General features: G+C 38.5%; 1 protein-coding gene across 4 annotated transcripts in view; it reads right to left on the bottom strand.

Moving 5' to 3' along the window:
* LOC103152547 (MICOS complex subunit mic25a-like) overlaps nucleotides 1-10,427 on the bottom strand; it is a 102,027-nt gene extending 91,600 nt beyond the window's left edge. For 2 of the 4 annotated variants that reach the window (XM_016661173.1, XM_007573041.2), the window contains exons 1-4: nucleotides 10,220-10,426; nucleotides 8,163-8,253; nucleotides 6,193-6,298; nucleotides 5,189-5,333 (exon numbers count right to left, since the gene is read on the bottom strand). In XM_016661173.1, coding sequence (XP_016516659.1) covers nucleotides 5,189-5,333; nucleotides 6,193-6,298; nucleotides 8,163-8,253; nucleotides 10,220-10,303 — 426 coding nt within the window. In that variant the 5' untranslated portion in view covers nucleotides 10,304-10,426. Of the gene's footprint in view, nucleotides 1-5,188; nucleotides 5,334-6,192; nucleotides 6,299-8,162; nucleotides 8,254-10,219 lie in introns of all 4 variants that reach the window. The other 2 variants (XM_016661172.1, XM_016661174.1) reach the window with 2 other exon arrangements.
* Between the last annotated feature and the right edge of the window lie 1,152 nt (nucleotides 10,428-11,579).

Below are 11,579 nucleotides of genomic sequence, written 5' to 3'. Positions count from 1 at the left end.
GACAAATAATGATCGGTCAGCTCCGTTTCGCCTGCAGCGCTCAGTTCAGCAGGGCTGCCCGCTGTCTCCAGCGCTTTTTGCTATTGCGCTGGAGCTACTTGCTGTGGAGATAAGGGTGCACCCGCATATTGAAGGCCTTCGAATCGGTGGTGTTGAAACAGTCATCAGTTTATACGCTGATGATGTGATATTATATTTACATGACACAGTAAAATCTGTCCCCTTCCTCCTCAGCTTGATTACATCTTTAGTAAAATCTCTGGATATACAATCAATTGGTCAAAGAGTGAATTGATGCCTCTATCCAATTCGTACCTATTAGGATTTCTACAAAAAGTCCCATTCAAATTGGTTGAGAGCCATGTTACCTACTTAGGCCTTACTGTACCCAAAGAATGAGCTGATATAAATTTGTTATAAAAGTATTATTGATTGCACTTTAATAATTAGGTAACTTTATGTTATTAAAGCTAAAGTTTAAACAGTAATGATTTCCTGGTTAATGTCAAGTTGTCATAAAGACATTTTGAATAATGTCAACTTTGTATTAAAAGTGTCATAATTTACCGAATGACGCTTTATGACAACAGTCATAAATATTCATAAAGACTTATTCATGTTCATGACAGGTGTTATGTCATGTTTATGAAAGTGTCATGTCAGTCTTATTCAACCCCCTTCAAATAAAGTGTTACCATTCAGTTTAAAATCACACATCGGTTACACTATTCAAAGGTCAGATTGCACAAGATTTACCCCTCTGTCTCTCCAATGTGTGACAGGTGTAACATGTCTGAAGGCACACTGTCTCATGCTTTTTGGTCTTGTCCAAAAAGACCAAAAAGCTAACTTTTTGCTAACTGGTCTTTGGTCAAAAATATTTGATTGGTATTCCAAGGCATATGAGACTCTCTTACAACCTGAACCAGGACTTATAATCTTTGGATGCCCTCGGGTGCCCGGGTCTGTACCTGCTGCAATGCGGCAGCCATTGGATCTGGGACCGATTATTGCCAAGAGACTAATCTTAAGAAACTGGAGGTCCTCTGCTCCTCCTTCCTTCCACCTGTGGGTGACGGACATGATGTCCATGATACAAATGGAGAGACTTCGGAAAGACTCTAAAGACACTTTCTCATGTTACTGGACTCCCTTCTTGGAACACTTTTCGAAGATCAGACTAAGCTGATCAAATCCTTCTATGGTCTCTCCCCTCTGTCGCCCCCCTATGTATGTGTACCCTTGTATGTGACTATGTATATGTGCTGTGTGGGTATATATGTCAACTGCAATGTTTTATGCTTTGACCTGTGCATCTGGGCTTTGTTTTGTCTTTTTAACTGTATGTTCTAAACTTTGGAAACTTAAAATAAAATTAAAAAAATAAATAAATAAATGTTGGCAGCCTTTAGGGGATCTCAGCATAAGTTGCCCACATTTTCTAGGGAACACATAAAGGCCATTCTCTTTAGCTTATAGTGCTAGTTGTTGCAATACTTGCTAATGTTAGCCATGAGATATGATAACCTTGAGTAAAATGTCCAGTTTCTGTGGCTAACTATAACAGCTGACTGTTAGTGCTGCTGCTCACAGAGCAACACGGAAAGCTAACATTAGCAGGCTAATTAGTCAGGCTTTGCTAGCTAGCCTGCATCCTGCTAGGTTTTCAGAATCCCAACTTTACCTTTAAAGGAGTGTGATGACAATAACAGAAGTAAGCAGTATAATTTAGCTCTCAGCACATAACTTTCGAAGAAGACAGCTGCTTTTCGTGTGAATGAGAAATGAGTGCAAGTGGGCCAAGACAGGGAACAGATCGGTGACTACTCCAAGCTCCAAAACTTTCTCTAGGATTTTATTAAAGGGTCTTTAAACCACAGGAACTACATGACAGAACATTTTTAAGGTTTTTAAGATAGCAAGTTCTTAAAACCGTGGTAAACCTTGAGACAAGTAACTGGCCCATGACAGGCTAATAAAACTCTGAACACACTTTGGAAACTGGACAGAAAAGTCTTACTGACGCTTCTCATGTAAAAGTCTGAAGCCTTCTCTCATGAGTGGATTTGCTCCAGCATGTTTCATGGATTCAGCACTCAAAGTTACACATCACTAAAATAAAACTTCATAGGTGAGGCTATATTTATGTGTAGATTTTTTTTTTTTTTACAATTTTGAGGAAACAGTTTATAGCATGTACATAAAATGTGGAAAAAGGGAAGCACTGCATACTTCCTAGATGTGTTGTAATTTTAAAGACATAACTCTTCTAAAGAGATAAGAAAACAACAAACAAATAAATAAATACCACTCACAGACAGACAAATTTCTTCTTTCTGAGCAAGACATTTCATATTTCACAAAAACTCAAGTGCAGAACTATTAAGAAGTCTTCATCGGTTCTGTCCCGTTGTTCTCATACAGCACACATGGAAAAAGGTTCTGTGCAGATTATAACCCAAGACCATCCTGAACTTCAAAATCAGGATTTGAAACAACATAATGATACAATTTTGTTCTTGAAACTCTGGAAGAGAAAACAAAATTCTACTTTCTTGAGTTTGTCTTGGATTTAAAGGATCCGATTTGTGAGACTGGATCTCCAGAGGACAAATGCTTTCTGATCTGCTACCGGCTTCATAAAAAATGAGTTAAAAATATGAAAGAAAGAAAATCTACCCACATGTCATATATGCATTCATGGCACCAGACAAAGTAATTACAAGGAGCTCTTAGCATAAGGACGTCCAGTCCCGCACAACCGGTCATTCTGCTCACGCCGTCCCTCCAGCAGGCTTTTTATTAGAAGTAGGAGTATGTTGGAGTGAAGATAAGACGAGCACTACAGCACGTCTTAACACAGAGGGTGGGGGTGGAAGTAGGGGAGCGAGAGAGTCGCATGAAGGCACCAACTGGTATGTACAACAAGCTCTCCCCTTTCCACAACTACAATTCCAAGGCTGCCCCACTCCTATCTGCAACCCCAGGAAACTCTCAGGGTGCAATTTACCGCGTGCACTTCGCTGATAATACTGTCTCCAGGGCAGAAAGGAGAGAATGATGGGCTGGGATAGAAAACAGAAAAAAAAAAGACAGAGGGAGATGGAGGTGGTAAGGAGGGAGGGAGGGGGAAGCTGAGAGAAAGAAAGACAGAAAAGCAAAAAGATGAGGAAGGCAGAACAGTGAAGAGGACGAGATGGAAAAGAAACAGGGAGGTAATAGGTGAGGATAAGAAGAGAGGAGTGAGGCAGAGCGAGCATCACCATGGAAATTACAAATGCAAACCCGAGAAGCAATTTGTGTCAGTACAAAACACTCCAATGTGCGATTTGGCTGGAGCAACAAAAAAAAAACCCAGCAAACTGAATCATGACTTGACTCCACAAAAACATATCTCCTCCGACTCACAGACACTCAAGTTAATTAGTTTTTTTTTAAAACAGTTACACCACTGAACTCTTGCAAAACCTTGAATCTGAAGACAAAAAGTGAAAAAGAAAAAAAGAAAAAGGAGAACAGAAACTAAAAACGCATTCCTGCAAATTAAAGACAACAGCTCCCCCTACAGGTTACCTCTGTGATTGTTCTAGGATGAAATCCATCACATTCACAAACATGTAATTTCCAACTGAATGTGGTGATGTTAGATTATAATATTAATAATAATATTTTATTTATAATGCACTTTACCTGAAAATCTTAAAATACTGGAGAATTAATGTCAATGGGAAGTTTTGATTGTTGCACCATAAAAGACAACAAGTACCTTCTGCTTCTTATGTTTTTCTCAAAACTAAGACTGCTGTTTCTATAGAAACTGAAATAACACACAGATTATCTCAATTATTATGAAATCTGATTAAGTTAATTTCTTTCTGGGTTATAGAAGTATTTTTAATTGAACTGTATGGTGTTTTACAGGATAAGTGATCTGGTATTTTGTATTTTTATCTTTTTATTATCTTTTATGTTCTTTGATAATCATTCATTTATTATTCATTCTTTGATAAAACTGCTCAGGGTATTGTTCTTTATAAAACTTATTCTGCTCAATGTATTATGCAAATTGAACATGCTGCATGCTCATGCAGATCACATGAACAGGGCGCGCTTGGCTCTGGTTGACTTGGGTTGGGCTCTGATTGGTCTGCTGGTTCACGCTCTCAGCCCATGATTGGCTCATGGTCGGAGAGCGGCTACCTCTGAGTGGATGGCTCGCCTGCAAGGATGGAGATGGCCACTCCCCCTTTGCACGCACGCAGACATCCCTTTGTTTAAGAGATTAAATATGAAAAGCCCGCGGTTTTGGTCAGAGTCTGCTGCGGATCGCGTCCGAATGCCCAGCTACGTTGATGCTACTGCTTATCTCTAGGCCGAAGGCTCTCCGGCCAAGTTTCACGAGGTAAGCGCTGGTAACTTGAATGAATCGAGCATCACGTGTTTAGTCATAGAGTGTTTTGTACTGTATTCTGTGGGGAATAAATCGAGCATATTTGTTCTAGCAGTAACAGTGTTTGATGCATGTTATTTTGCTGTAATCTGTGGGGAAATAAATCGAGCACATTTAATTCTAGCAGAAACAGCGTTTGGTTTCGTTATTGCCGCCGATCTCCTTCGACCCTGATTTAAAATTTCATAAAACAATAAGGCAAAATAATGCAGAACAATGAAGGCGAAAGAAAATAATACATTTTAACATTTTTATAACTAAAGATCAGCTTTATATATAAAGAGTCTAACATTTCTGTCCATTCCCATTAAAAAAGGCTCAAACAGGGTGCTGTGGTGGCACAGGGGCAAAGTACGACCCACGTATGTTGGTCTTAGTCCTTGTGACGGTAGCCGCAGGTTCGATTACCGGGCTGGTGAAATTTGCCGCATGTCTTCATTCTCTCTCATTACCCTCTTTCCTGTCGAACTACTTTCAAATAAAGGCCACTAGAGCCAACAAAACCTTTTTAAAAAAAAAAAAAAAAAGTCTCAAACTCAGCCTGACTGGACAGAGAGGATCTGTGTCAAATGTTCAAATTCTTTTATCTTCTGCGTAAGGAATTATTCTAAGACAGATTTCACTAAGGGAAAGATTTCTCAGGAGGATGGGCTTTGGGTACTGTGATGTGATTGAGAAGGTGTGTCCAACAAAGAGAGAGACATTGTGAGCTTGATGTGCGTGTGTGTGTATGTGTACCAATTCTTTGGCCTTCTCTGCTTCCTTTCGTGCTTGTTGTCGTTCTCGGCTCATGGTTTTAACCAGCTCCTCTCTCACTGCCTCCCTCTCTCTTTCCGCCATCTTGGCCAGCCTATCCTTCAGTATCGTCTGCTGCTGCTCATACCTAAAAAAATGACAACATAAATCATAAATTATTGCAGAAAAGGCTCCATTTTCTTACAATCTGGCAAGTGTTCCACTCAACCATTTGAGTGTTATTGTTACACTCAATTGGCTGAGATGTCTCCACAAGTCAAATATTCACAGTTCAGGCCATTTGTGAGTTTTTTTCAAAGGTGTAACTAGTTATAGTGTAGTAAATTAAAATTAAAATAACAAATAACTAAAAAGTAAAATGAATTAATGAATGGACGATATTTCTACAGTGGTCAAGCTTTATACGCATAACCACAAATTGAATATTATTCATTTCCCTAAGTATTTGTCCAGATTGGTTTAAAGATGGAAATATTCCATATAGTTCTAGTCTGCATTTGACATCTGCACCCCTATCAATTTTCCCATTAGATGCAGTGACCAGCGCCAGGCAACAAAACTACTTCAATAATTTATCAAGGAACAGAAAATGTCAATAACAACAATAGGTACACTGCAAAAGCAGAAAATCTTACCAAGGATTGTTGGTCTAGTTTCTAGTGCAATTAGCTTAGTACAGTTAAATTAAGACAAAACTAAGTTAAAAGTAACCATCCAGCAAGGTATAGGAGTAAAATAAGAGGATTACATATCTTATTATTATTGATGAAAAAACAACTAGTTCCATTGGCAGATTATTTCATTTGTAATAGGAGAAAAATTGTCTAGTCATAAGTTACCGACTGCAGACTACATAGAAGACATCATTATCTCCTCTAGCCAACTAATAAGTGAGGTAGTTACAATACATAAAGCTAAATGTGATCGTCAATGCTGCATTTGTGTGCCAGAAATAAATGAGTTTTGGATTTGACCGTCTTACCTACCTTCTCTGTTCATCTTTAGCGAATGTCTTCCCAGACTTGCTGCTGGGCGGGGCCCGGTGAGGGGGGCTCTGGGCCTGAGAGGCTGAGCTGGCACTGCGAGAGGCACCTGGTCACAAAGCCAAACATTTTATATGAGAAACGGTGACAATACAGCAATGCAGTACTTCCTGTTAAGCTCTTCTACATCTTGAAGAGCATGATTCATATTTATAATTCATATTCATAATTCATATTATAAATATGACTGGCTTTTTTCATATTTAACTCTGAAACCCCTTTTAGATTTAATATTGGCATTTGATTAAAAAGATCTTTTACTTTCCAGGCTTCAATGTTAATCACCAAAACACTGGTCAGTAATTGAGGCCTTTTAACTAACTTATTTTATTTTTTTAGATAGTAGGGGAGACCATCAGATGCACATTCAATCAGAGCAAAATGATTACAAATTTAAATTGACTATAACGGAAAATATTAAGTACAAAGTATTTGACTTTTAACAACCACACTTTCTGATTTCTCTTTCATCTCATAGTAAATAGAACTACATTTGTCATTTGACTTCTACTTAGGAACAGACTTTACAAAACTCAAATCTGCCTTTATTTAATGTATTAATCCTTACTTAATACAGCTAGTATTTTAGAGACAGAGTGATCCAAATCCTGTTGTTATTGCTGAGAATAGTCTGAATGGTTTCCATTTTTTTTATCTCAGCCCAAAAGAATTTGCAAACTGGATGTCTTTTTTAAACAGCATTAAAAACTCTTTACGTTTTGGATGTGCAATCATTAAAATTTCCTTTCCTAAAAAAATAACTTCTTTATTTGTTTAATTAGAATGTATTGTTGAGAAGTGGGGGGGTGAATGCAAATTTTTTTGGAGTTTCAGATTTCTTTTTGGTCTACAAGTCGTTTTGACTTGACAATTTTGGCCCGCACGACAAAAAGTTTGGACTCCACTGCTGTCAGAGGATGTAAACAACTTGAAACTAAGGCAGAGATTCACCTTCCAGCAGGAATGCAACTTTAAATGTACAGCATGACATACAAAAGAACGGGTTATGATGAATTCTTTCCAGGAGAGGTAAACCGATAAATCTGACTGACAAACCTGTCTAAAAGGTGACAACTGCACACACATGGTCACGAGTCACTCCACTGCTTCCAACTTAGTGATTTAGTTGCTGTATTTAGCAACTTATCAGACAAGAAAAAAGAAAAAGGAGAACAGAAACAGAACAGGAATGATCCCTCCTATAAACAGTGCAATGGATGAAGGACCAAGCCATGCGACGGCATGGCGTCAAAAAATTCTTTGCATTCAATTTAAAAATGTAAAAATATTTAAAAATTCACAGCAAATATCATTACATGCCACTTTCAAGACAATGTGGTCTAAATTGTGTTTGAATCAATCCAGATGTTTCAGCTGATCATAAAATTCTAATTGTTAAAAAAAAAAAAAAAAAACATTGATCTGAGGAAGCTAGCCAATTGCACTGAGTCTAGACCAGTGGTGGGCAATCCTGGTCCTCGAGGGCCGGTGTCCTGCAACTCTTAGATGTCTCCCTGGTCCAACACACTTAGATCCAATAGCTGAATCACCTCCCAAATGCAGTCAAGTTCTCCAGAGTCCTGATGATGACCTCATTATTTGACTCAGGTGTGTTGAAGTTGAGATGCATCTAAAAGTTGCAGGAGACCGGTCCTTGAGGCCTGGAGTTGCCCATCTCTGGTCTAGACTTTGTAGTAATCCCTCCTCCTTACCAAGCGTGCGTGTGTGTGTGTGTAGGCGTGTGCATGTGTTTTTAGGAGTCTGTTACTGACTGTAACACACTCTGCTTCTTCATGCTATAATTAGAAATGATCGGAACACTGAAGTTTTTCCATTTTAAAGTTCAACATCAACAAGAGAGTAAAGTTCAGATATGATCATTTGCTAATGACCAGTTAAAGTCAAATTTTTACCTTTTTCTTTCTGAGGACTTGTGGCTGAAGATGAGGATTCTGGAGGAATGTTAGCCACTCCTCTCATCCTCTGGAGAACATCCTCTGACAGCTGCCAAGGGGAAAGAGACATTTAAGAGCTGGATATGGACAGGCTATCAACAACTTCATATATTAATCAATAGACAATAATATGGAACACAATACACAATATTTGGTGCAGATTTATTCAACAGAAACAGGTAAGAGCAATTTAAATCTGAAAATACAGGATCAGGTCCCACTAATACAGCCGTTTGTATGTTTCTATGGAAAATGTTTAAACATAGCTACACATAAAACCGCAGAGGGCAGGACCATTCACTGACACACTCTATGACTCATTAAATCTGAATGTGCTGCCAGAGTTGGCAAACACAGTTATCACTGACTTTTAGATCTTGACAGGCATTTTTTGGACAATTTAAGAGAACATAACTCCTGAGAAAGTTAGAATCTTTTAATTCCAGCACGTCGTGAGTCTAAATTCTGAAATAAGTCTTAAAAACAATCATCAAATATTAATGCAGCAATTGCTGTGATCCCACGAATGCATGAAAACAATCCCAAAAAGAAAACTCTGGCTGGACAAAAACAGCACAGAAACTCTGGTCGCAGATGCTTGTGAGTTCACAAATTGGATGGAAGATGTCAGGGAACAAAAGAATAAACTTACATTTGTTGTCAAAGCAAAAAATAAATAAAAAATAAAGCATATTTAAAAAAAAAACAAAAAAGTAGTTACATTAAAAAAGGTATTTGCATAAGTGTGACTGGAACATGTGAAATGTTTAGTCTCCTTTGGTAAACCAAAAGAAACGTTTAAAACATGAATATAGACGTACAAAGCTACAAAAAGGAAAAGTGACACATTTTACATTGTCCAAACGTCTTGCCATAATGTACCACAAAAATATCCTGTCCCTTCTTACGTCTGGTTAATTATAATATAAAATTCCGACATGCCCTCGAATGCAGCACTGCTATGCTTTATAGCAGGGGTCCCCAAACTTTTTCCTGTGAGGGCCACATAACTGTTCACTTTTCTGGTCGGGGCCGGTCTTAGTTTTTCGAGAAAGAAACCTTAGAAAACTTTGAGTGAAACTGTGGACCGGGGGGGGTCCTGCCTGGTTTATTGCCGACGACATATTCGCGTTTGTAGATAGATTTTTACCCAGAATGCAAATGGAAAAAAACGGTGACTGATACTGACTAGTATATATTCCATTGAGGGAAACTATATTTCATATCTGCTCAAGAGCCCCCCTGGTGGTTGAAGAAAAATCCACATATATATGAAAAAAAAAAACACTGAATGCTCTCTGGTATTGTTCAGGGGGCCGGATCCGGTATTGTTCAGGGGGCCGGACCAAATGAGGAGGCGGGCCGGATCCGGTATTGTTCAGGGGGCCGGACCAAATGAGGAGGCGCGGGCCGTAGTTTGGGGACCCCTGCTTTATAGCCTCTCACCAAACTCCATTCAAAAACTAATCATTTTAAGCCCTCAAAAGAAATACAAAACAGGCTGTGATGACATTTACTTCTCTGATGAATTCATGACAAAACAGCAATGCAGCACGCAAGTTCATCTACAACAGTGAACGTACTTTACGTTCATTTCGCATCATAATTAGTAAATGTACTACAACGCTCAAAGTAATAAGGTGTCATAAGAAAATAAAGCACATTAGTCTAGATAGAAAGTTTTTAAGCTGATGTTATCCAAATACCTTACATATTTCCACATTGAATTGGCCATCGGCTACGTTAATGAGTTTGCGAATAATTGCGTTGAACTGCTACGGCCCTCTTGTATCCAATGAAGTCTGGCGAAAAGGAAAAGTGACCCTCCAGGGCTCGTGAATCAAGCTGTTCCACCGCCTCCGCAGCTCCTCCATCCTCCTTCACAGGTGGTGCACCTGATGTTCCCCACAGTCTGAGGGTTTATTGTGTATGTGCTCTGGAGCAACAAGCTTCCAGCTGGCCAGCATTAAATATCGTTAGCATGACTTATCGGACGCTAGCTAAATTAGCATTACCTTTATCCCGCGGAGAATCCTGACTCTGTCTTCATCATCCACGCCGAAGGATACTTTCCTGGTCGTACTCTCCCCCGAGCCCATGCCTCCTGGTTTCCCCTTTTACCTTACTTATTAGCTGCTAGCTGAATATTGGTGCTATCATGAAACAGTGTCCTGCCCAATGACAGAATGAGTGACAGATGGTAGTACGGGTTGCCAGTTTTCTGTATTATATCCTCCGTTCTTTATGGTATTGCAAACCTGGAGGATAGATTTCTACAAATGAATAAACCCAAAGAAGCTACTAACTGGACATACGTGTATTTTTCAAACTGCCAACAGATAAAATTTTGTTGGCAGAATTTTATCAATATCAAAATTAATGTTTGATATTTACGGGATTATATCTAAACCTGGCAACCCCACTGGCAGTTCATTCGTGAAAGCCCGCACATGGCCATGGGCGGCCAAATGTTGTATGAAGTCCTGATGGTGAATCTCATTTGGGGGCCCGGTTCCAGCTAAGCTAATCAAAACCATAGAACATTTTGATTTGTTTGATGACCTAATGGTTTTTAAATTTCATTTTTAAATTTATCTTTTTAATTTTACCTTATCTTTTTTCATTAAAAAGATAAGGTAAAGGTGAGGTAAAGTTACACTGTTAACTTTTACTGGAGTGTAAAAGTTAACAGTGTATCAGGTATCAGTAACTGATACCATCAGTTACTGAACTCGGCTGCTCAATTATGTCTGCATTTCTTACACATATTTTTTAGCTTGAGGAGCAGTTTCTTCATGTATTTCCAACTGTTTTTCTGTAACCAACCTGAAACATTTTCTACTACCAATGGACTAGTTAAATAAAGTTTCCTGTACATATTTACAAAAAAATTAATGTTACATGTTTCAGAAAAAAACAAAAAACAAATAAGTTTAGCTCAATTTTATTTTATTTTTTTAAACTCAGACCTGGTCACAATTCAATTATGCAAAAGATACATGTCACCAGGACCAGCACAAGGTTGTGTAAGGACTAACAGATATTTGAGGGCTGTTCTGCAACCAATCAGGATGATAGTGTGTTTGAGTTTACTCATATGTTGGTTCTTGAATCTGTAAATAATGTAAAACTCGAGTAAAGATAGGATTCAAATTCAGCTGTAAATTCTAATTGTAGTTCTTTTGGCCTCAAACTCGCCATGGGATCAACACACAAAGTTTAATAATTATACCTCAGGCAGGCTCAGAATGTGACAATACATTATACGCAACAGTGACAGACAGTGACAGACACAACCATTTCAAACTTTGTGTGTCAAATAATTTATTTAAAACATGTCTCATGCTAAATGTCAGCAGTCTCGTGTTTACTGTA

Source organism: Poecilia formosa, unplaced genomic scaffold (genome assembly GCF_000485575.1).
Source record: "Poecilia formosa unplaced genomic scaffold, Poecilia_formosa-5.1.2 Scaffold315, whole genome shotgun sequence".
Taxonomy (NCBI): domain Eukaryota; kingdom Metazoa; phylum Chordata; class Actinopteri; order Cyprinodontiformes; family Poeciliidae; genus Poecilia; species Poecilia formosa.
Note: the sequence above shows the minus strand (reverse complement) of the source record. Positions and strands in the feature narration are given on the sequence as shown.